Source organism: Salarias fasciatus, chromosome 7 (genome assembly GCF_902148845.1).
Source record: "Salarias fasciatus chromosome 7, fSalaFa1.1, whole genome shotgun sequence".
NCBI classification, from domain to species: domain Eukaryota; kingdom Metazoa; phylum Chordata; class Actinopteri; order Blenniiformes; family Blenniidae; genus Salarias; species Salarias fasciatus.
The window spans coordinates 11,544,342-11,569,733 of NC_043751.1; the positions used below are offsets into that span (position 1 = coordinate 11,544,342).

The 25,392-nt window shown below is 42.6% G+C and overlaps 1 protein-coding gene across 3 annotated transcripts in view; it reads left to right on the forward strand.

The window, feature by feature from the left end:
* Nucleotides 1–25,254, forward strand: part of tead4 (TEA domain transcription factor 4) — a 37,469-nt gene extending 12,215 nt beyond the window's left edge. For 2 of the 3 annotated variants that reach the window (XM_030097041.1, XM_030097043.1), the window contains 10 exons: nt 10,195–10,259; nt 12,170–12,241; nt 13,649–13,783; nt 13,994–14,037; nt 14,321–14,382; nt 14,559–14,689; nt 15,657–15,830; nt 20,772–20,912; nt 23,187–23,339; nt 24,294–25,254. In XM_030097041.1, coding sequence (XP_029952901.1) covers nt 10,195–10,259; nt 12,170–12,241; nt 13,649–13,783; nt 13,994–14,037; nt 14,321–14,382; nt 14,559–14,689; nt 15,657–15,830; nt 20,772–20,912; nt 23,187–23,339; nt 24,294–24,407 — 1,091 coding nt within the window. In that variant the 3' untranslated portion in view covers nt 24,408–25,254. The remainder of the gene's footprint in view (nt 1–10,194; nt 10,260–12,169; nt 12,242–13,648; nt 13,784–13,993; nt 14,038–14,320; nt 14,383–14,558; nt 14,690–15,656; nt 15,831–20,771; nt 20,913–23,186; nt 23,340–24,293) is intronic. The other variant, XM_030097042.1, reaches the window with a different exon arrangement.
* The last annotated feature ends 138 nt before the right edge of the window (nt 25,255–25,392 follow it).

Genomic DNA, 25,392 nt, shown 5'->3' on the forward strand with positions numbered 1-25,392 from the left:
AATGTTTGACATGCATGATTTCAACATGAAGTTCAACATGTTTTGAGTTCGTAGTTCATATAAAAATGTCGACCCAGCTCTCAAGAGGCTTTTATTCAAACATGACAGTTGCTTAAAACATGAAATAAATCTATGCATTTTACAGTAGCCATACCAAAAGCTACATTCCAGCTACATTTTAGACAATTCCACTTTCTCATCTTGTCTATTCTTTTCCCCCAATTCAATTTTTTTTCCAGTTATTCATGAGTATGTCTTCTTAATAAACTTCACCTGTGTGGTCTGACATACCATTGCCCCCTACACACACACGTTATCCACCACTCCTCGTGTTCATGTTTCACATCGCTGCTGTTTCCTGCGCAGCTGTCGGCTCCGCTTGCTCTCTTAGCAAACAATATGAAGGCATGATGTGTCATAAACAGACGCAAACACGAGGATCGCTGCATTTTTCACACACGCTGATGTCAAGTAATCCTCGACTGATGAGAAAGCGTATGAAACTGGGAATGAAAACAAGAGACTGACACGTTCAAGAAAACTCTCTTGTCAGAAAAACATCGATGAGCATTTGTACTCAGGATCCCAAACAATGGCAAGAGCCACTTCCTACACACACAGTTTGTGATTCACCAGCACGGATTCTAAAGTTGTCAGTTCTCGCCTCAAGTAATATGACTAAATTTTGTTCGGATTCATCACACTACAGTTGGATAAATACATAAGTGCATGTGTGTGTGCAATTTTCTACAATAACGATTTCAGGTTGTTGCAGAGTTGTAATGCAGAGCCTTCCTTTGTGAGCCTGTGGCGGGTGTCATTTTCAGAGAAGCTCTGTGGAGGAGCCGCTGCAGCGCTTTGCTGAAAGATGCTTGTTGACAGATGGTTCAGCCGTCAAGCGTCCTCGCTGCTTGATAGTGGATCTGGTCAGTGGAAAACGGAGTGGACGGAGATCGCGGCAGTTTCAGACAGCCTCTGTCATCACCTCGTTTTGTCACCGTGCCAGACAGCTTCTTTAGCTGTTAGCTTTGCCTAGCCTAGCTTAGAGACCTATTGAGGTCACGGCCGTCCTCTGATCAACACTCAAACTCTTACAAAGCCTGTAATAATAGTTGGAGGGGGCGGAGGAGGGTGGGGGACGTGTGCCTCGTTCTGTCATGGCGATGGGGGGGTGGACAGTGGGTGGCAAAGGTGGTCGGGAGGGTGGAGTTTTTGACAAGGAAACCACAGAGGTACCCCTTGCTCCCTGTGGGGGTCAGGGGCAGGTGATGTGTGCCAGGGAGCGCGTCGGCTTGCCAGGAATGGCATGTGCGCTCGAGAGCCCGGGGGTTCAAGGCAGCTTGGCTGTAACCCTAAACCAGAATAGACGTTTACCCTTTGAGCGCCTGTAGGGGACGAGGAGGGGTGGACAAATAAACACCAAGGTGGACAGTGGTTTTCCTGCTCTGCCGCGAGTCGCGGCCGAACTCGCTCACACCTGTCTCCGCCCTGCACTTAGCTATATTTGTATTTGAGAATGAGAAAAGTACAGGTTGTGTTTTTGTGAGCTGCTGTGCGCTTTGATTTACTGCCCGCATATCTCTTTGTCTCAGACAGCCTTTCTTTGTCCTTTACGAACAACCTCTGCTCTGTCTGTCAGTCTGTCAGTTGGTCCGTCTGTCTTTCAGTTCGCCCCCAGCTGCTCCGCAAGTTCAACCTGACAGCTCTGTGGCAAATCCGGATTTATGACTTGAGAAAACGAGGCAGGACTGAGCCCGTGCATGGCCCGCTTTGCCCTCATTGCCCCTCAGCAGCCAGCGAGGCCCTTCTCCTGCAGCCCTCATAGCCCCCGTGGCTCCCCTTCATCACCATCCCCGAGGTCACCAGTGGCCAACAACTCAAGTCATTCAAGCGACCGCAATCAATGCAAAGCCACTTTGAAGGTCTTTAGTGTTGTTAATGTTGTCGAAGTGCTGATGGGAGGGTCTTAAATCAGGTAGCCAAATCAAATATCAGCTGCGAATATCTTGAAAGCCATACATGAAATTGTGAAGTGTTGCCTTGATGGTTTTTTGTAATGTTATTTAGTCCCGTCGCACAGGCTAATTATGTACGCACAGACAAAACAAACTAGCAAAGAAGCAAGGTTCCTGTCGGCTGAGAGCGACATGCTCAGAATTTCAGGTTGAGTTCCTCTTGTAGGAATGAATGCCATTCCTGTTAAACAATATGATATTGAGTCTCCAGGCAGCGAAACAGAGGGAATGTGTTTGGGTCACCTTCTGCATTGTAAATTCCTTAATTAGATGGAATGTCTTTACCCCACATTCTGGGTATATTTTCGACATTTTTTTCCCATAATGCTGCACATTGCATTGACCCTCATCCCCATTACTCAACAGACCTATTAGCTCGCTTATTAGGGACGGTGTCACGGATATTGTGGTGGTTATGTGCTCCAGCGGTAATTCGACATGCATCTGCCAAGGAAAACATTTCCTGCCTTGTGTGGCTCTCAGCGAGGGACGTGCCCTGTGCTCTGACTGCAGGCGTCAGCCTGCACTAATGGAGAAAAAGCCCCAAACTTAGACCAATGAGCCGGCAGCTCTCACTAGAGGAATGTCCCCTATAGAAATACAATTTCCTTTCTTATTTATTTTGTTATTTGCACACTAATGTATGAATACCTTTTTGAAAATTGATGTGTTTTAATGGTTTTTCACGCAACAGCATCAACTCTTGCAGCTGTTGCTTTCGTCATACTGGATTTCCTAACATCTGTTTGAGCAGCAGATTTCTCACAATTAGATGCATCAAACTTCCTGTGGAAAAAAAAAGAAAGAAAATAGTGTCATTAGAGCAGATAAAATCTGCAAAATACTCCTTAGTTGTGGTATTTTCCTGTAAGTTCAGAATGAAGAATATCCAGCTAATGAATCATGCTCCCACTGCCTTGTGCAACACCTCAATCCATGCTTGGTTTAGGTCAGGCGATGCGAATATGTTTCCGTCTCAAGTCATTCTCATTAAGCATGTGATTCAGCGGAAAGCAAGAGCGAGTCCTCACCAAGGCTTGAACTTTGACAGTAGAGTGAGAGATTCATGGCTGACCTTGACTCGCTGACCTTTTGAAGCTTTGTGTTGCCAGTGCTTTTCCCATCAGGACTTAGTTCTCTGTTTGAGAAAGTACTTGTGCGTCTGTGTATTTAGGTCAGTACGCAAATTGAACTTGCACTACTGAGGAAAACCTTTTTCTTTATATACTTCGCTAGAAAAAGTTTAAATGAAGTGATTAAGAGGAATTTAACTTCATTAGACAGTTCTGTTGTTTGACATGATGCCTGCTTGATTTTCTGTTCTCATGATTTATTTGACAAATCCAAAACAGTAGGGATGACGTGTGAAATTCGATATACTGACATTTTTCACAATTTTATGAAAGATAGCAGGTGTTCTTAATGAAAAGCACTCATTCTCCTCATTTTTAAGCTGTTAGTAAATTAATGTTTCATGAATATATGAAAAAAATGGTTGAATATATGAAAATCACAGCATTTGTGTACATTTTGCTCATTTAAAATGACTTCATGATAATATTATCAGCTGCAGGATATGATTTTTTTTACTGTCATTTAATACCATATTTACTTAATAGTTATTGACTTATGTCTCATCCAGGATATAGATTGTTTGTATTTTTATTGAAAATTTGTTAACTAACTGCCCAGCTCCACTTGCAATGTTTTTAAACACATCAGTCTTTCCAAAAATTGTATTTTCGCTAAAACCATCTATATCTGTAAAATGATTTTTTGAGCCACATTTTCTCTTTCTTTTTTTGTGTTACTCTTCAACCAAGTTCACATATAGCAGTATATGAACCCCCCACACCCCCCTCCCACCCCCACCCCCCTCCCCCAGCCATGGTGAACTTATAAAATTTAGAGGCTGCTCCCTCCATCCCTGTCACCTGCTTTTCTCCTCTCACTGACTCACAATATATCCAGATTTACATGTTGAACAGTGACAACCATGCAACAGGGCTTTCACTCACATTTGTCTTTACATTAAAAACGAGCAAAGAAGACAAACGGAGCGTGCCAGTCACTGCCGACTTTCTTCTGTGCAACAATATGCAGAGAAATTTGCAAACTGCCCACCAAATCTAAGTCAGCATGAGGTGGTTAACATCTGCTGAAGTCACTCACTGTACTGATGTTACCCTATATAATGAATTTTTGTCCATGTATTTGCGCCTATGACAAACAGGACGTCGGGTCATGTTCAGGCAACAGATGCAGGACCTGCTGCGGACCCGTCAGTATATAGGAATGTCAGGAATGCAGCGGGCTGAGAGAGGGACACTAGGAGGAAGAGAGAGAGATCATATCAGGCCAGTGATGACCGCAGCCTATGATTTATGGCTGCAGGCCCAGAGGTTGACTTTAGAAGAAAACCTTCACTGACCCTGACCACCTCTCCCTCGCTTCTGCCAGCAAGCCTGAACAGGTGGAAAACAATGTGGAGCAATGATGCTCTGGATTATGTTGAAATTCAGTATGCAAAAAAAAATATCAATATAAGATGTTCTTTTCTATTATTGTAAAGATTTTTGGTCTACAGTTAGCACGTTGATATCCAGTCCAGTTTTTGGTTTGGTATTTTATCCAGCCTCACCTGGAAGGAAGGAGGAAAACTCCGTGAACTTCATCCTTCTATCCATCTTCTGCACTGTTTATCACCAGTCCATCACTGATCAAACACTGAGAGACAGGCAGTCGCTCATATTCACACTGGGAAGGTCATTTGAATTTGTCAATTAACCTCAAAAACCTCTCTGCGTGCTATTTTCATTTGTAGCCTCAGAATGGCATCCTGTGTGTGATAACTACAGGGACGATTTGAAGTCCAAGGCTCTGCAGAGGAAGGACAACTCGTCCAGGCACGGTTTGTGGTGAATCTCAAGTAACGTCATGAGAATTGCCAATGAGTCACGAAGGGCTGGAGCAGGGTACACTCTGGACAGGTCACTATCGCAGAGCAGAGAGACTCTTAACACTCACACTTACTGACAATTTAAAATCACCAGTTCATCTCAGGGGCATATTTTTGTGATGTAAACCAGAATTCCCAGACCTCCAAGTCCTAGGAGAGCTGACCAGTACAGCATGCTACCCCGACTTTTGTGCTGCTATTAATTTCATTAGGCATCACGTCAAATAACTACAGTGATTTAAATTAAGTGGACGATGTCAGTTTTATACATGGTGGAAATGAATCGCCGATGATAATAAAAGGCAATTTAGTTTTTCGAGATCGATATGAAAAAGTTTCAGTGCCCAGTTTCTTGTATCATGCATCAGAAATTTCAAATTAGATGATAAAAGTCAAATGACTCTGTTGTAAAGTCAGTAACTAGTTCAGTGAAATGAGGTAAAGTCGTCTCCATTTTAGGAATCTGTTTGACGTCCGACTTTCCCTTCAGTCGTGATATGATGACAACATCCAAATATTTACAGCTTATTATGTTTCATCAGTTTTGGATCCACGCGGTGCACCTTGAGCTCTGGGAAAGTCTGACTTTCCTTCAACTGCATCACTTTCCATACCCTGAGGATTTTTTTCCAGAATCAGATTCCCCTCCGGACAAGTGTGTGACTGCAGGCGGTGCGATAAACAACATCAAACTGCAGGGCAGTGGGTGACGGTATAACGTTCCTCCCGACTTTCCTGCTGCCTTGGCTGGCACAGGTTCTCTGTCTGAGCCGCTCCTTTTGGATATCATGATCTCACCGCGGTGTGACTGAGTCGCCTCTGATCTCATGGGTGTGTTGGGGGGTATTTTTGAGGGGCCGTTCCCCGAGCACTCACACAAGGAGTGGCAGGGCATCTGATACATGGACATGAAGCAAAGGCTATTTGACATTGTCTTCAATGAAGTTTTTTGATGTTTACCTGCACTTTAAAGACTTTATTGTTGTAGCTTTACTCTAAATAGTTTTACGAACAATTGTTATTACAGAAAGGAAAATGGAAGATATTTGAAGAGAGAAAACTGCCTTTTCTTCATATTGCCTGGTAGAAAATTACAGCTCTTTATACTTTCACCTGATCTGCAGTGAATAGAGTGCTTTCTAAATTGATCATGGTTGACAGCAGTTTGGGTCCAAAGGAGTTTTACAAATCCGCAATTCCAAAAAGGGTTTTTGGCGATGAGAAATAACAAGATGGGCTCCTGTAAAAGAATTTCATCCATCTGTGGAGACATGCTCACGCGTCTGTGTCTGCTTCTTTGAAAATCCCAATTGGATGCACAATGTACATCTTACTGTAAAGTGAAAAAAGATAAATCGCGGCGAACTGGAAGGGCTTGCCGCTGTAATGTGAGGAACTCAATACATACAACTTAATGTTCATTTGAGATCAAGTATTGTGAGGACTTTGACAAAGCTCTCTGTTCGTCTTTTCAAGAATTTGATTGCTGGGAAACGTGGAACGCTTTCTTAATCCCCGGGGAATTAAAGAAATATGCATTTAGGGGCTCAGACAATCGTCCTGCGAGTGCACCTCCTGATAAACACTAAACGGCTGAGGAGTCACGGGCTTGAAAGGAAAACAAGATTGAGACAGAATGAATGTTGCAAGTGTGTGTGTGTGTCCGGAAATGTCTATACCTCAGTGTGTGAATGTTACTGAAGTGCACCACATTACAAAGCACACACACACACGATTTTCTCCTCTCATGCCAGTTTAGCCCTGTCTGGTTCGTGTGAAGCCCCAGCACAGTGTTTCTGTTGTAGTTTCAATAATCGCCATAGACATCAGACCCCCCCAAAAAAATAAATACAACAAAACTATTCTCTATTGGACATCTGAGAACATAATTTGTTCTTTTACTACAACTTGTTGGTCCCCCTGATCCCACATCATAGCGCCACATTGCTGCAGGCTGATCTTGAATGTAGAATCGGTGCCAGTAGGATTTAGCCTGAAATGCCACATGATGGCAAGTCAAAGGAAGAGTTTCACTTCTTAGATTTTAGGTTTGAGGGCCTTTTTTTCTTCCTTTGCAGTTTGCATTTTCTCCCTGTGGGTGTATGTTTTTCTCAATTTCTTCAGGTTTCCTAACACTTTCCAAGGACCCATATGTTAGGTTTGGTTGATTTGTGACTGTAAATTGGTCTTGGGTGTACCGATGATCATTTGTGTCTTTGTGTTAGCCCCGTGATGTGTGTGATGTGTGTGATGTGATCTGTCCAGGGTGTTCCCTGCCTTCTGTCCAGAGTCACCTTGAATGGGCTCCAGGTCCACCAGGGTCCTGTGATGGTGAAAGCGGGTATTAAAGATTGATAAATGGATGGATGAATTTTCCCTGAAGCGTGGGTCTCACTTTACAAAAATCTGAACAGGCTTGTCCACTTGTTAGCCAATTTAGAGCTGGCAGTGAAACGGGACACTGCTTTTCTGGCAGATGTAGAAGGCCACTGTGAGTTTTAATCCGTGGTTGTGGAAGTGTGGGGTGAAACTCCTCTTAGAGGCTCCGAGAGCTTCAGAGGGAACCGTGATGACGAAGAAACTTAATTGTTTTTCAGTCATATATTTTTAGAAATTAATTTATTGCATGTGTAATGCTGGCATCAATATTATGGAATAAGCTTTAGTTGAAAATTGGAAAATTTCAGAAATCAAAAGTAAGACAACAATAATATTCTGAACAAAATCTAAATGACAATGCAGAAATAACCACCCACATTAGAGGTGGTTTCAGTTTTCCCTATAACTCAAGCATTTATTTAAGCTTTTATATCACTGATTTACTCTATAATCCTGTACAGGTAAACAGTCTAAAGTTTTGACTCTGTTCATATCTACTCTTCTCATTGCATGAGTTATTTTGCCTTTAGTGTTGCTGTGCTTTCAATAGTTCACAATTGTTTGGTGAGAACAATAAAACCAAATCCAACCTTCTTCGGTAAATCTTACCATATTCTGATACACTGCAACAATCCTGATTATTGTGATTCAAGCTGACGTGAAGGATTGGTGACATCAAGTGTTCGCGATTACTATTCTCACTTTTCAAGCACTCAGGAGAATACATGATGGCCAAGGCCAGACATAAGGGAATGTACAAAAAATACTATTAAAAAAATTATAGATCAAATGTATTATATACGTGGAATTCTGGAAAAAAAAAAAAGACGTCACATATTTCCTTCATTTAGCCAACTCCTTTTTTCAGCACATATAATGACTTAAAAAAAATAGAAATAAATAAATAATAAAAATCCTCTGAAAAAGCATTTAGTTGAAAACTGTATCCAGGTCTCTTGTCTCTTTTGTGCTTTATGGAAATAAAGCGTTTTTCATAGCACACAAAACATTATGACTTTTATTGGCCGACAAAATATCTGAAGAGGTTTCAGAGAGGTATCAGGTTTTCTTTTATAACCACCCGAAGTCACCTGATTGGTCGGTGTGCGGAGTGCTGTTAAGTCTGGCCCGAGCATCACTATGTGAGGGGAAAATCTGACGGGTTTGTACCAGGTTGTGTGTCGTGACTGATCTGCGTGTTAATTCACAAGGAGATGCCGTGCCAAGAGAAAAAGGAGCGTGTTTAAGAGGTGGTACAAAGTTTGGCGAACTTGTGTGACTCAGTGCGTGTGAGACCTTTTACGTGACAGTTGTGATTCACTGTGTGACTGACTGTGTGCAAATGTGTTAGTGTGTATTGAGCCTTTTCTTCTCAGTGCTTTAAAGTTTCTCTACTACCCTATTTTAATTAGATTTGTCTTTTCAGGGTTCATATATATGTTTATATCACCTTGATTTGGTGCTGAAATTCTATATTTCCCACATCTTCAACCAGTGAATGTTTTATTACTCAGAAATATCTCCTAAAGTATGTCAATGCATGTTTTTTTGAGAAGGTTTTGAGTGGTTGTGAATCCGTTTGGCTAACAGATTATCTTCTATTCAATTTCCCATCTCCACCTATCATAATGTTGAAGTGTCCTTGGGGAAGATACTGAACCCCAACTTGCTCTCAGGGCCTGTTGCCATTGGTGTGTGGTTTCTTTTTTGTTGAAGGTTGCCATTCGTTGCCAAACTGGTGAAAGTGCAAAGGCACAAACTCACCCCTTCTGTGGTACTGACGCCTCTCATGAGAAATGCTTGTTTTCTCTGTGTTTCTCATTAAAGGACAGTCTTAGTTTGGGAAAAGAGGGCGAAAGACGCCACATGACCGCTGCCCTCACGAAGTAACTGGAGACTTTGGTTGGGAGGTGGGGAACAAGCTCAAAATTTACTGCAGGCGTAAAAGCATATTCCATAAACATTGACACACACACCAGCTGCCTTGTGGTCCTCTGGTCAGTGGTCTGTGCCTGTGTCTGTCCTGAGTCCAGTCAGAGGATCGCATGGCTGCAGCCTCCACCTGCTTTGCCAATGTGACCTGTCTGTCAGCGGCGGCGGCGTACAGACACGCACTCTCTGTGGAGATATGAGCTCAGCGTACACTCTGGGGGTCAACCCGAGACCGATGCAGGCCCTCACACAGACAGAAGTATATACTTAGTGATATACTTGCGCTTACAACTTTCAGCGCTGACACACTCGACAGTCTTGACGCTAGTGCCGGACACGTGTGTTTGCAAAACCCGTCTATAAATGTGGACTTGCACGTATGCACATACTCAGACATGAGTACAAATGTATTTTAAGCAATTAATTAAGATCATCGCAGTTGGTATATGCAAGTGCACGGAATGATAGGGTGCATATACATTTCCCATGCCTTCCTCTCAAGTGTTCTGCTTTGTCAGGCATTCAAACCAAGTTCACTCCTGATAAGCTTATTAAGTTCAGTGCATCTTCTTTTTTTTGATTTCAATATATTGCAGAAAGATTTGTTCAAAAATGAGCTGAGTCATCAATTGGTTCCATCCATCCATCCATCCATCCATGGGCCCTGATTTTATTTTTAATTTCCTGCTGTAACCAGTACACCTCTGAGCTGCCAGCAGTTGATACCAGAGAATGATAAGGAAGCCCACATTTGAATCTTATGCAGCTTTTGTTTGAGCTTTGTCAAAATTTCTTCATGTTGATTGTGGGTGCTGTGTTAAAATTTCTAATCGCTGAACATTGTGCTAGTTCTTTACTCTTTTTTTTTCCAGGTTTAAAATTAAAATACTGTTTTCTGATTTCTTACAGGACGAAATGAGTTGATTGCACGTTACATCAAACTCCGCACAGGAAAGACGCGGACCAGGAAGCAGGTGAGTTCTCAGCAAATGCCTTTTCCAGCAGATGCTATTTTGGAACCCCTTTGGAAATCCGCTTGTGTTGAGTGATGCCCCAACACCCTGTGCAACACCCTCCTCCTCCTCCTCCTCCTCCTCTTACTCCTCCTCCTCCTCCCACCAAACCTTCAATCTCACCCATTTGGAGGGCTGGAGATGACGATTGATTTAGGGCCAGGGCCCAATGCACAGATGCTATAGGATCATGTGTCGGTGTTGTTTCCTCACCACCTCATGGAGCTGGGGCTTGTTAGACGGAGGAAGAAGCTGGGGAATACAGTGATCTGGATGGGAGGCTGAGGCGGGACGGCGAGGGATTTGGAACTCTATCCTCGCTCCGGTATCTGATATGGAAGGGCTGATGTATGGGCCAGTGATGGATGTGGAGAGAAGGGCCTGTGCTAAGTCATCTGGCAGAGTCATTGTGGGAATGAAAAGGAAGAAGATGAGAGGAGGAGTGTCAGTGACAGATCGGAGATGGATAGGCAGACAGGTTGGGGTATAGAGGGACACCTGCTGGTTCGTCAACAGTAATCTGACTGCCGAGTCCAAGCACAAGGAAATCTGCTCTAACCACACAGATTTGATGTTGAATATTCTCTTTTCTCTGTGTAATAAATACTGTGACAAGTGAAAATATGAAGTTATAGCAGCGTTTGCTAAAAATATCTATATTTCAGGATTCAATATCTGACATTTGCTTGTCTTGTTTCATATCAAAAAATGTCTCAAAACTTGTTATAAGACACAATTACCTCGTATGATATGTATGATATGAGTAAGATAGACTGACATTTCACAGACATGAATGAGAAAAAAACCTTGATTTATTTCAGTCCATGATCACATTTCTTTTGGCGTAGCGACATTAGAGTTAAATGTACTGTTATTTTCAAACCGTCTGACCTCGTCTTAACATTCGCTGTGTTGAGGGTTTCTATTTCACTGAACATGAAATCCGTCTCCTCTGTACTTCAGACGTGCTTCTCAGGCAGCTTCCCCTCCACTGGTTGTTCTGTTTGTCCTTCTCTGTCTTCTGCTTTTGCCACTTCCATTTTCTAAGTTTCTCATTTTTAACTCATCATGCATCATTCATCATAAAAGCATCAGGATATTGGGAAGGAATCAAGGTGTCCTGATATGAATTCTCATCACGAACAAGTGCAATTTGAGTTATTCTTCATTTTCATTATACAGTTCACCTGAATCTGCTCCTCATCTTAGCTTTATCAAGCTTCAAGACGCGGTTTCTTCATTCTTTCTCCAGTTCACGAGTCAACTGTTTATTGTTCACCATCTGCACTCTCACGGGAACATCTTTGGCTTGAAAAGACAGCTGTTTTTGTTTTGTTTTGTTTTGCCAGAACAAATACACTGTAAAAAAAACCAGATTACATCAAGTTGGTGAACATTCAGTAGCTGAAAAATACACACCGGGATCCACTGAAGAAGAAGAGTTCAAAGAGGCTTTATGACTATACTTTCACATGGAGGAAAAACAAAACCAAGCAGCTTTTTTCTTTTAAAAGCTGATGATGCATCGGTGAACTGTTTCTAACATGCTACCAGTGTTATTGTCGATTGAACTTGACATCCCTTAAATTCTCCTTCCAAATGTCCTGCAGTACCCAAGAGAGCTTTACTGGGAGATGGAGAAAGACAGAGACTTACATGTTTGACCAGTTTGTAGTCTCGAGTTCACCTGCATGTTGAGCTGTCTTCTAATCCCTATGTTGGTGGTTTGATCCTTGATCTCACCCTGTCAAAGTATCCTTGGGCAAGGCTCTAGACACCAAGTGGTTTGGACTGGTGTGCGAGCACCCTGTTCAGTTGTCACGACACGCAGTGCTAAATATTGCTGCGTTGTTTGTGCTCGTGTCTTCCAGGTGTCCAGTCACATCCAGGTTCTGGCCCGACGAAAGGCCAGGGAGATCCAGGTGAAGCTGAAGGTACGCTACGTGAGTCACCTTTTCTGTTTTTCTACATCCTTTCACTTGCATTGAAATGTTGTGAAACATGTTTACTCGGCGCTGACTTCTTTTGTGCGTGATCAATATGTTGTGTTATCGGGCTTGATGCCGACTCACACAGGCTTTTAGAGTGTAATCAGATGAAGGTGTTTGCATCCAGCTGTTATTATCACAGATACAATCAAGTTGAGCAGCAACAGATGGTAAGAAGGTGAAAACATTATTACCCTGCATTATTCCCTCTTATAATGAAGTTTCATGTTTTGTTAGAGGTATTTCAACACCCGCTGCTCCCGCACCGCCATGTATAAACACAGTTCCATGAACACAAAGACACAAGCGATGGGCTGTTTTATTTGCACCTTCTAATTGATGCTAGTTTTAAATGGGATACTGACACATTTACATGAAATGTGAACATATAATTTAAAAAGCTCCGGGGGCTTGCTGTTCATGATTATGAATAAGATGAACCAAACGCAATTTTCAGGAAACAAATTAATCCCCGCGTTATCCCCTTCCAGGTATTACATTTGGTTAAGTACCACAATAAAAGTTTTCCCGTGTGCTACGCTGAGAGCTTACACATCCCGGTCCCCCCAGTACTTTCTCAGTTTACGTTTCTCATCCGCATTGCACTTGCATTCTCGCGGTCGCAGCAGGCAACAGGACTCTCCCTCACCTTGGGCGGCAGCCATGAGGGTTCAGCTGGCAGGGCTGCGCACCGGTCACAGGGTTGGCCCCTGTCACAGGCCCTTTTAAATACGTCTTTGGTGTAACTGAGAGCCCTACCACATGCACCCCCCCCATATTTCAGCTATGCCCTTGTGTTAGCCAGTTCTGGGAAGAAGAATGCACCGTGTGGCCTTGCCCATTTGGGCTGGGCGGCAAGTGCTTGTAGTCCTCTGTGGTTTGGAAACTGCTGATAGAGTGGATTCACAAACAAGAGCTATATCGACTTACTGTGCACCACGCAGCATCAACAATGTTTTTTATCTCCGTCCCATTTTAAATCTTTTTAATGACATTAGTATTTTGTAGTTTTGATATTGTCTTGAAAAGCTTATTAACATATCAGCCCTTCGCCTGCCCTGACTTCCAGTGTGACCTCCAACAGAAGCTGGTTGTCATCGCTGGGCTCCCCCTGCCAAAGCAATAAACTTAACTCTTGACCCAAAGGCCCTTGACTGTAATATCACCTTCTCCGCAGCTCTCTGCCTGGCAGGGATTCACCAGTGATGCAAGCCGGCCTCGGCCATTCATTTCCCCTTTTAGGGCTCTGCTCATGTTAGCGGTAAAGTGGGGCACCGGCCTAAATGGAGTCTGACGAGCGCTCTGCCTTCTGCTTCACGGTGTGTCTTTCTCACCTCCTGCTCTCTGCCCCTCTCTCCGTAGGATCAGGCCGCCAAAGACAAGGCCCTCCAGAGCATGGCCACCATGTCTTCAGCTCAGATCATCTCGCCCACAGCTTTCCCGAACAAGATGGCTCTTCAGGGCCTCTCTAGACCGGCTTACCCCACGGCTGGTGGGGTGAGTCTCTGAACACTGGCCTCCAACTAATTTGTAAAAAACAAAAAATCGTATTCATTTGGTACTATTTCAGTATAAAACCTGATCATTTCACCTGTTAATACATTTTTCTAAACCTTTGTTGTCTTGTGCAGAAAAGTCTCAATTGCATGAAAATCATCCGCATGGTGGAATCATTAATTATGTTTTTCGCTTTTTTGTTCTTCCCAGTTTTGGCATGGGGCCCTTCCAGGACAGCCGGGAGGCCATGAAGAGTAAGGAACTGTTTCTGTTAATAGCACTGTCCGTCAGTAATTTCTCATGTGATCAACTTAACAGCCATCGGATAAATTTCTGTCAGGCAGCGAATCTAAGACCATATTAAAGCACATCAGTGCAATTATAAAGAAAAGTCTTCAGCTGCCTGACATTCAGCATACCGCTCTGCTCCCTGTGTCTTCGGAGGTCAGCCGGTCCAATTAGTATATGAGATGGGGTCATGAGGCCGAGACGGAGCATAACATGCCTCTCCCTTTCTTGTCTGCCTCTTCTCTCCAGCATTAAGCCCTTCTCCCAGCAGAGTTATGCCATGCAAGCGACCGGCCCGGCCCCCATAACAGGTGGGTGAGCTTTCGTTCCTCTGCTGTGTTGACAGAAGGCTGTGGTGTCAGCAAAGTGACGAGACAACACAGCTCATCGTGAGAAGTTTCCTTAAGGCCAGACAAATGCACTGAATCTGGCTAAGGTTAGAAGTTTTACTTTCTTACGCCCAGACCGCACACTCTCTTACCTGCAGGCTATGAAAGCACGGCGGGGCTGTCCATGTCTCCTGGTGCCCCCCCTTGGCAGGGCAGAAGCATCGCCAGCCCGAAGCTGCGAATGCTGGAGTTCTCCGCCTTCCTGGAGCAACCGCAAGACCCAGAGACCGTGAGTCGCGTGGAAACAAGCGTGTTCGTCCGTCGTGCAGGGAATACACTGGGAACACAGCTTAGTCCAGTTAGATTTACTCACTTGGCATTTAGTAAATGATTTTATTCAGTACGGTCAGTATTAAACAAAAAACGGTGCAGTATGTAAAAAAACAAAAATATTATCACTATTTCACTTGTACACTAATGAATCAAAATGTGACAGAAAACACTTCCAGTGCCAAGAGTGCCCACTTTTCATTAGCTTTATTTATGACTTTTTACTAAAATGCAGTCTCCCTTCCTCCAATTGAAAAAAAAAATTTGCACAACTAAAAAAAAAACTCATTCACAATGTAAATTGCTACACCTCTGTTCTCTCATGTTTTACTTTATAATCTCACTTAGCAGTTTGTTGTTGGGCTAGAAAAGAAAATCGCTTAGTGATGTTGCTCTAAACACTTAAAATATGCATTTTATTTTAAAGGAAAAATGCTGTTTCGATCATTTGGACACAGGGCTACTGTATCTGAACCTGAGACAGAGGAAAATATACCAAAAATATAATGTAATGAAATAGAAGCCAAACCGAAAGTCACGTTACAGATAAAACATATCTGTTTAATAGAGTGCGTAGTGCTAATTTAAAGAACCTCAGTTAGCAAACAAACCTCAGTTTCAGCCCAGTGGCAGTGTGGTTTAAAACCACTGCTGTTTTTTACAAAACCCACAGTATGAACTGCATTAACACTTAGGATGTCTAAACAACAGGACGTCACATGATCAAGACTGATGTAAGGGTGGAACTGCTGCACAGTGTGTTGAGTTAATCAACACAATAAATATGACAAAAATTTCACAGAATGCCCAATAAAACAGTTGTCCTTTAGTATCTAACACACTTAGCATGAAATGCAAGTTCAACAGTTGCATATTTGCCCTTTTTGGCTGTCTTCATCTCCTGTTTTGAATTTTTGTGTCTGCAGTTCAATAAGCACCTGTTTGTGCACATCGGCCAATCCAACCCCAGCTTCAGCGACCCCTATCTGGAGTCCGTGGACATCCGGCAGATCTACGACAAGTTCCCCGAGAAGAAAGGAGGCCTGAAGGAGCTGTTTGACAAAGGGCCGCACAACGCTTTCTTCCTCGTCAAGTTCTGGGTAAAAACAAACCCCTGATCTACAGGTGTACCGAAGTGCACGATGATTTGTTTTAATGGATTTTTTTGTTTTTTCATCACATCGAAGTTCAGTTGAGTTCATTGAATCTCGATTCATTTTGAAGTATCATTCAGTACATGTAGTCCAGACCTCAGTCTGCGTTTGGCTTTTTGTTATTTGCCACCATGTAATCCTTTTCAAGTCACGGAGGTGAAGTGAGAGTACAGCGAATGCTCTTGTTAATGTTTTGTAGCACCTGTTGGTTGTTAATGGCCTCGCAGTGTTAACTGTGTTGAGACAGGATTAAGCGCTGTTAGAAGAACTTAAAGGCGATTTAGGTTTAGAATGAATGGAAAGTCGTCGCTCGCATGACCTGACGTGTTGTATAGTTGCCAGAGAGGAGCGCACTGCTGTATAGCATGCATTTGCTGGTGTGTGTGTGTATGTGAGCGTGTGAGAGAGAGAGAGAGAGAGAGAGAGAGAGAGAGAGAGAGAGCGAGAGAGAGAGAGAGAGAGAGAGAGAGAGAGAGACAGCAGCCTTGGTGAGAGTGGCAGGCCTGATCTTTCACTAGGAGAAATGTGATCCCTGACACCTGTCCCTGCACTATTAGGCTCTGTCCAGCCCTTATGGTCCCCCATATTCTTATTTATAGATAACCACCCCCCTTCAAAAAAAAAAAAAAAAAAAAAAACACACCCACACAACACACATCATTACGTGCTGAGAGTCATAGGGGAGAAACACGTGACGACAAAATCAACATAAAACCCAGACAGGTGGAGGAAACTGTGATAAAGACTGGAAAGTGGAGGAAAATTCAAATTAAGGAAAAAAAAAAAATAACCAAAAGGACATATTGCCAGAGAGAACGACATTAAAGTTGTAATCAAACTCGTTCACTTTTTTTTTTTCCTCTGTCTGATCTGGCCACTTTGCTTTACCTCAGGACAAGACCTTTGGTATTTGTATCATGCACAGCATGTACACAGTCACAAACCCACCCACTCACACTCTCCTTATACCACCTCACACATATGCCAAACGGATAAACACCTCTGTGAAAAGACTTCAATTTCCAAATAATGTAATGAAAATAAACAGAGAGAGCAAGTTTAACTTGTATCTCCATAATTTTTGATAGGAGAATATGGTTAGACAAACACAGGACGCTTATGACTGAAAGACATTACAGAATTGTAAAGAATGTTGTGAATTAGTGATTTAATTTATTTCTTTGAAAATAGAATGGCTCATTATGGTAGAATTTTTTTCCTCAAAGTCAAACTGTATGAAGCATGTCAGATTCATGCCAGCTGTGGTGGGTTGTTCTAGGCGAGGCATCATGCCTATCATGCTATGTGTCTCAAATACATCCGCCCTAAGGCACGAGCTACTGCTACCTGAGTAAACCACAGCGATCAGTGTCCTACGTTTGGCTCGGCAGACAGATTACACATCCACCTGCTGCAGAAAGTGTCTGAGAGGTCTCCAGTTAGCAGATGGTGAATTAGATTTAATCAGAATTACTGAATTAGACAGTTTTTTGTTCTGTTTTTAAAGCACAGTATTATGTATCCGATTGAATGAGAGTGGATGGAAACTGTCAGATCCTCTGTGTACTCTGTCTGATGTGCGCAGCGCTTGTGTGTGGATTGCCGAGGCCTTAATGAAGAATGATGATAAATCATTATTTTCACTTCTGTGAAACTTGATTGTTCTGCAAGGTTAGTAAAAGGTCAAGCAAGGGAACGTCATTTGTATCCCACATTTCAGCAACAAAGCACGTTGAAATGCTTCACATAAAACACACAAACAGCGAGAAAAATTTAGACAGTGTAGATAGTGAGGAGTTAGAATGAAAACAAAATATATGTAGAGATAGTGTTACAGTGGTCCAATCGACTGAAGATAAATGCATGAAGTACTTTTTCTATTTTCTGTTGAGACATCGGGCCCTTGATTTAAAAAAAAAAAATTAAATAAATCAATCATTTGTCATGATTTTAAACTTAATGATGCCTGTTAGCATCTTAAAGCCTGTCTGCAGAAACTCACAGCAGGGGAAATCAGCTGTAAATAGAAATAGAAATCATATCCCAACAACATCATCTGCAAAGTTATGCTGAAGTATTTTGTTGCGTATAAACATTAGTGGGCTGAGAATTGAGCCCTGTGGAACTCCACATGTAATTTTGTTCTGCTGAGACTCGAAAGACGTCCCTATCTTTTAGATGGGATTCAAACCAGTTTGGTGCCGTGTCAGAGATGGACACACAGTGTTCTAGTTAGTGAGTTAGTGAGTGCAGGACTAACGAGAGTTGTGGAGAAGAAAAACATCTCGCACAAAGGCCTCAAAGTGAGGGGACACAAGCCAGACAGTTGTGCAGTTAGTAACACAATTGTTCACTATTTTACTTGAGGGACTACTCAACTGAAAATTTCAACATGGCTTCATTTACTTAAGTTTTTGCTGAACAGAGGCCTCTGCGGACTTGGAAATCAGACATTGAATCGCCCGGTGCAGTTTGGGGTACCCTCGACTGTGAATGTCAACTTCAAAGTGCCGCCGTCTATCACATGCCACCAGATGGCTTTGTATGTATGACATTGCCCTCATCACATGGTTGACTTCCACATTATTTACTGTGGCCAGATAAAAACTGCTGGTGAGTGGCACCGTATTGGAACAAGACTTGTCCGGTCCTTGGAAAGAGCAGCCGTGGCATTTGATACGGGGGTGAAGGGGAAGGAGGGGATGAGCAGCCCTGTCATATATCATTAAAAAAAAAGGAGAGCAAGACAGCAATAAAGAGGAGGAGATAGAAATAGGGACACACACACACACACACACACTGTGTGAACAAGAGATAAACATGGCAGGAGAAATGCTGGGCGGCACGTAACCAACAAGTCATTCATCAGTGAAATATTACTCTCTTGATTCATGTCAGAGGCTGGTGGAGTCAACAGTTATGACATATGCAATGCCTTGCAAGAGGAAAACAAGCTCATAGCGTTGTCCTCTTTTAGTCTATTCATCTTATCTTATCCCACAGGGGCCTCTGTGACAAAATTCCGAAAATCTATATGAAAGCTGAGAATTTCAACACCCTCATGGAAAAAAAAACACTACAGAGATGCTCCTGGCCATGAAAATAAGCGAAAATTAAATCCTCAACAATATGGTAACCTTGTAAAAGATGAGAGGAGCCTACGTGATCTCCATCCAGTGACATGGCCGCATGGCAGGTCATGACTTAGGGCTGTACTGAGATGCAGGTTGGCATGGCGACGGTGACAGGCGGCTGACCCTCCTCCAAAGCTATGGCATTCTAAATTAAATTTCTAACAATCCCCCCGATGGCCGGTAGCCGGCCCGCTTCCCTCCCCACCTTGCTGCTCACCTCCCTCAGTGCCCGTGGCCCTGTCCTAACGGATTGTCTCACGCCTTTGAAGTGCAGGGGGAATCCGATTTGAGCCGGCTCTGCTAAATTGTTACACACCCGGCCTGCCCACCGTGATCTAATCAGCCAATTGCATGCTGCTGATTGTAATTGGATGAATTCCCTCGCAGGCTGTTAGGGAAGCAGGGAATGGCGGTTCGGGGAGGGTCACTAGGCCCCAGGGATGAAGACAAATAGAGGAATTACACAAGCCAGGGATGAAGATGAACGGGGCGATGAAGAGATGAGAGGAGGCTGAGCGGTGTCTCAATGGCCCATTAGAAGACAAGAGCCCGACAGGGGAAAAGGTAAAACAGCCCAGCTGTCTGACAGAGGAGACAGCACCTCCGTCTGATCCAAAATCTGATTATACTCGCCTCAGTTCAAACTTGAACAAGTGGGAGGATCATCGGAGGCTAGGTCTAGCCTCCACTCGAGGATGGAGAAACTTGAGTTTCCAACGCCTTCAAACTGAAACCAAGTTACCAAATACTTGACAATCTATCAAGTTGTTGCTGGAATGTGTGCCAACATTTGACTGACAAAAAAAACCCCAAAACACTGTAATTGACGTCATTCAGTGCCAGAAAAGCAGCTTGTGCTCTGATGATAAAGCCCAGGATTTTACAAAATCACTACATCTGTGCCTGTTATGACGAACTCTTCTCATGACAGGAAAACGGAATTGTGGCCGACCAAATATCTGTCCTCAGTTATTGAATCTCTCAAAAGCCTTCCAATTTTTCTGCCATTGTTTGGCCAGTGATGTTCATTCTTGGTTTTTTCAAAGTTTTGAGTCAGAACAATGATTGCCAGATTGGTGGTGATGAATATACTGGATCTGTTTCTGGGGCCTTCCTCTTTGGAGTTTCCATGTTCTCTACTGTGCATAAGCGTTTCTCCTCCAACAGTTTAAAGGCAGTGCACACACTCAGTCACAAAAAATTTCACTGTACTTGCTGCACCGACAGTGACAAAGCTGTTTTATCCCATTGCACGCCAGTGCGCCACAGACCAGGAAAACCTTATTCCACCGAGGTCTTCCAGGACCCAGGAGTCACACATAAAAGGAGAGACGCACCATCTAGTGAATCCTGAAGCTGGATTTAACCACGTTACATTAGCTAAACACGGATCTGTTCATTGGATACCTCCTGGCTTTGCCGAGGATCTCTCACAGGCTTTGTTGAGCCGTAGCACCTTCGGCGATGCGTCTTTGTCAGACTGACACACATGTTCCCTTAAGATCCTTATCTGAGAGCAGAAAACCAGGACCTGATGTTACGTTATAGATTAAAGCGCGGGCCCTGCATATCCTCAAGCTCGTGGAAGGAGTATGTCTCCAGTTTCAAAGAGGAACGTTTACATTGAAAGGGGACGCGTGTCTTACTTGACTTTTGCATTCAGGCACATTTCATCTGCACAGTTCCTACATGGTGAGACTGACAGCTGTGTATTAATGCTCACCGGACCCCGGCATGTGCTTCTTTCTTCCAGGCGGATCTCAGCATAAACCTGCAGGATGACAGCAGCTTCTTTTATGGCGTGTCCAGCCAGTACGAGAGCTCAGAAAACATGATCATCACCTCGTCCACCAAAGTCTGCTCCTTTGGCAAACAGGTGGTGGAGAAAGTAGAGGTAAGACGAAGAAACGAAGATTTCATTTGTGAGAACAAAAAAGCTTTCAGTTTGATAAAAGCTACTGAATGTATTAAAGTATGAATAACTTTTAAAATATCCACAAATTCATCTTCTATACTGTTTTATGAGGTTCAAAACTAAAAAAAAAAACCCACAAAAAATTAAAAATCCCAATAAATAATGTTTTTTTTAGAATAACAACAAAAAAAGAATAAATAAAAATACTTACGAAATATACATCAGATACAGACAGTATGATTTCTACATTTTGTACTAATATTTACTAGTTTTCAAAAGGATTTTGGTTTCATCATGAGGTACAGAAAACCCAAAGCTGAGCTCTTCAGCCATTATTTAGTCGGTTTCCCCTCTCGTCCTCTGAGTGTATGAGCAGAAAAAAAAAAACTCCACTGGCTTCTTCTGATTTCTTTGTTTTATGGCGTTACAGTCCTTATCTCACGGATGTGGCTGACTTCCTGAACCAATTGCTCAGAGTAATGCACTTGGCTTCAAACTTTAAAACAGAGTAACTACAAAAATTTACGACTTAAGCGATTTTTGCCAATTGAAAGGAGGAAAGGCTTTTTGGACTCGTAGAAATTGCGTAACTTGCAGCTCCAGCTGTGGTCAGCATGAGGAGAGAAAAAAAAAAATCCCACAACACAGCATACCAGGAACTCTATAGATGCTCTTCTGCTCAGAGATGAAAGTTGTTTTTGTTGGATCGTATCAGTTGTTAGATTTTAGTCCAGTAATTAATACGGGAAAGGTGCTACTTCACAGTAGCTTGTGGGATTTGAAATCTAAACGTATTCTGGTATTGCAGAGCGGAACATCGAGGACCTCTCACTGTCACTGTGTGACAAATTAGTATTAATTATATTTTAATGTTTTTACAGCGTGAAGAATGTTTCTTTCTTAATGACTCTACTGTTCTGCTCAGCTATAATATTACCTGCGCATATCAAGTTAGGCTGATCCTGTGAATGAAACGTGGTGTAATAGATTTATTTTTACTCAGAAATAGTTGGCAGAGGAACTATTTGTGCTGACTCTTGTTGTCTGACTTGCAATATTGTAATTAATGAAACACTACAACCCGGCTTTTCTTTTAGAGAGGGACATCTTGTAGGAATTTCAAAAACTGGAGCAGTGGTTGGTGGTACTGGGAGAGTTTCAAAGAATTATAGACTAAATAAGAGATGAATGAATCTTTTACAGTAAAAAAAAAAAGAGTACATGACAGTTTGAAGCTGTATTAGCGGATGCAGCGCCAGCTAAACACCCGAGACAACATGAAAACCCAAAGAATGAATCAATCATTACAGAATAACAAAAGAATTATATTTCAGATATAATGTGTTGAAAGGTTCCTTTTCTTTATTATAATGATACAGGGTGTGGAGGGGAGTGGGCCGTGTCAGTTATTAACAATGATAAAAATTGGGTCCCTCAAGAGAAAGGGTGGGAGCCGCCGCACTGGAGGGACCTCGGCAGAAGCCTGAGCCCAACCCGGCGTTAAGTTTGGTGGAAAATGTCAGAATTTCTTTGAAATTACTGCTGTTGATTTGCTTATTTTTATTTTAAAAAATAAATGAGCTCCCTCATTTTAGTTTTGCCCAGTAGACATAATTTATATGTGTGGCTACAATTCAAAAGGTTTGCATTGCCAATCAGATGATGAAGAACTGATATTGCGACATCGCGAGGTCGTGACCACATTAGATCACGATCATCAAGTTGGGGAGTGAATAACGGCTACTAGCGGGGATGAATTCCAGTCAGTTACGGCCGATCTGCGGTCAGAAAACTGCCATGATTCACAAATCGTCCCAGTGTGAATAACTGTTATGTTTCCTGTTAACTATGCGCAATAGGAGCCCTTCCCCCACCCGCCGCTGATGGATCGTACAATATAAACACACACACACACATCCCAAGGTAGAGCCATCTGCCTCGGTAGGCCACATGATTATATTTAATGGCTCCTTTATTTGATTATGGCTGTCACAAGAAATATGTTTATTGTCAAATGTGGCATGCCATATGCTGCATTAGGTGTATTGTATTACACACATTAGAGCTTATCACATAGATGTTCATATCCAATGTATCCATTTGACTTTCAGTGGAATATGTATCTGCAGGGTTTTTGTTTTTTTTTTGTCATAGATTTAACAATATCTTTCTTTAATGTGTTTTAAATTCTCTTTCAGCTGCATGTATGTTGTCAGATATTAGATTGGGAGCTCACGTGTCTGTTTTCCGCAGACGGAGTACGCGCGCTTTGAGAACGGCCGCTATGTGTTTCGGATCCACCGTTCCCCGTTATGTGAATACATGATCAACTTCATCCACAAGCTCAAGCACCTACCGGAGAAGTACATGATGAACAGCGTACTGGAAAACTTCACCATCCTACAGGTACTCGCAGGAACTTCAGGATACGGTTTCAATGTGTGTTCAGTTTTATGAAACAAGTTCAGATACTGTGTTTACAGGCCTCCATTGATCTTCCTTACAGTCTTTTGTTTTTGAGGTTGTATTCAACAAGCAAAATAAGACAGCACTTTCTTTTAGTGCAATTTATTTGGTAACTCACACCATCCAGTGATGAAGATGTTCAGCTTTCAATTCAATTCAATTCAATTCAATTCAATTCAATTCAATTCAATTCAATTCAATTCAACTTTATTTAAATAGCGCCAAATACAGCACAGTCACATAGACGCTCAGCATTTCTTAATAAATGCACCAGATAGCCATGATGCGCCATTAAGAGTTTATTTTCTGAACATCATTGTTTGTGGTTGCTTTGTAAACCATCGGCCCCTCGGCTGGAAGTCTGACTCTTCTGAATGAGTTGGTCAGCTCTGTGCAGAACCTCCACAGAGAAGGAAAACTGGGAAAAAAAAACAAGTAGTGCCATAGTAACCAAGCAGTCCCCGACAACAGGCTTCAAAGAAATGAGTGTTCCTTCGATTGCCGACCACATTCCTGCAGTATAAGCCGAGGGACAATGACCATATTGAGCCCACACTGACGACTACATGGCAGCATGTCATTAGGTTTCTCAATGGGCTGATTTAGCTCATATTAACCGCGAACAGCTCATAAACAGATGCGCACACACATATAGACAACAGATACATGCACACACAGATTCCTCACTGCCTCGCTGAGCACAATAGATCGATTTGCTTTCTGTGACAAGTGTTGCATTCAACGCGGCTCAATAGAGCATAATGAATTATGAAGCGGCGTGCTTGTGTCAGGGCTTTTTGCATCGTCGCATGACTACTGCTGTAGTTTACATTCTTCAATGTTGGAAGGTTTGTTTTTTTTTTTTAATCCTGAAAACCCTCTGTGTGTCTGCAGGTGGTGACTAACAGGGACACGTTGGAGACCCTGCTGTGCATAGCCTACGTCTTCGAGGTGTCCACCAGTGAGCACGGCGCCCAGCATCACATCTACAGGCTAGTCAAAGACTGACACAGCACCGCAGTCTGGACTTTGCCAGCTCTTAGACAATTTGTAGCACATCGGTATCAGCGGCAACTCTAAAAGAATGGACTACTTCTTCCAAAAAGCTCCGAGATGAAACCGTTACAACTTGGTCGGGAGCTCAGAGGAACACCGGCTGCGTCAGCGAGAGAAGACTGTGGAAGCTGAGATTGTCTGTGTGTGAAAAGTGGCAAGAAGAAACGGAGAGGAAAGAAAAGTACAAAAAAAAAAAAAAACATGAAGGACCATCATACACTGTGGTCTCTATACCAAAGGAGCCGAACATAGCCAATAAGACCTGCATGAGAGAGTTAGCATTGGTGGTGTTTTTCATCTCATTTTTACTAGAGCTTGTTTTTATTGTAGATTCTTTTACACAGGCATGTGCAGGGGATGTCCTACAGAGGAGTTTGGCTGCCTCAGGGTGCCATCTAGTGACTTTACTATGTATAACAATGGGAAAATTAGAGCGAGAAGTACAGTGGATCCCTCTTTTGCACATCTGTGAAATTTCACTGTTTTTTTTTTGTGCCAATGTTTAGTGTTTTTTGAGCATTTGAGTAATTATGTACAGAGCCACATCCACCTCCTCCTAAACAAGGAGCGATGAGGAGTGGCTAAAATGATTTGAAAGAGCTATTATTGTATTCACTTCAATGTTTCTTGTTAAATGTTTCTTGTATTGTCTTACTGTTTTTGATCGAACACTATCTGACCCCAACATAAGGCACATAATAACACTGCTAACTTGAACCAGATTTGGATCTGTAAGCTGAAGTTGTTCGTATCTGTATCTCGCCCTGAAGTGTCAGATGAAAATACAAGTATTTCTTACGTAACTACTTGCTGTCGTTGGATTTTGTTCCACTATCTTTGCTGTGGACTAAATGGTTGAATATGTGGCAACGAAAACAAACACGTATCCTGACACCTTCTCATAATCTTCTGACTTTTCTGAAGTTAAAGATCATGC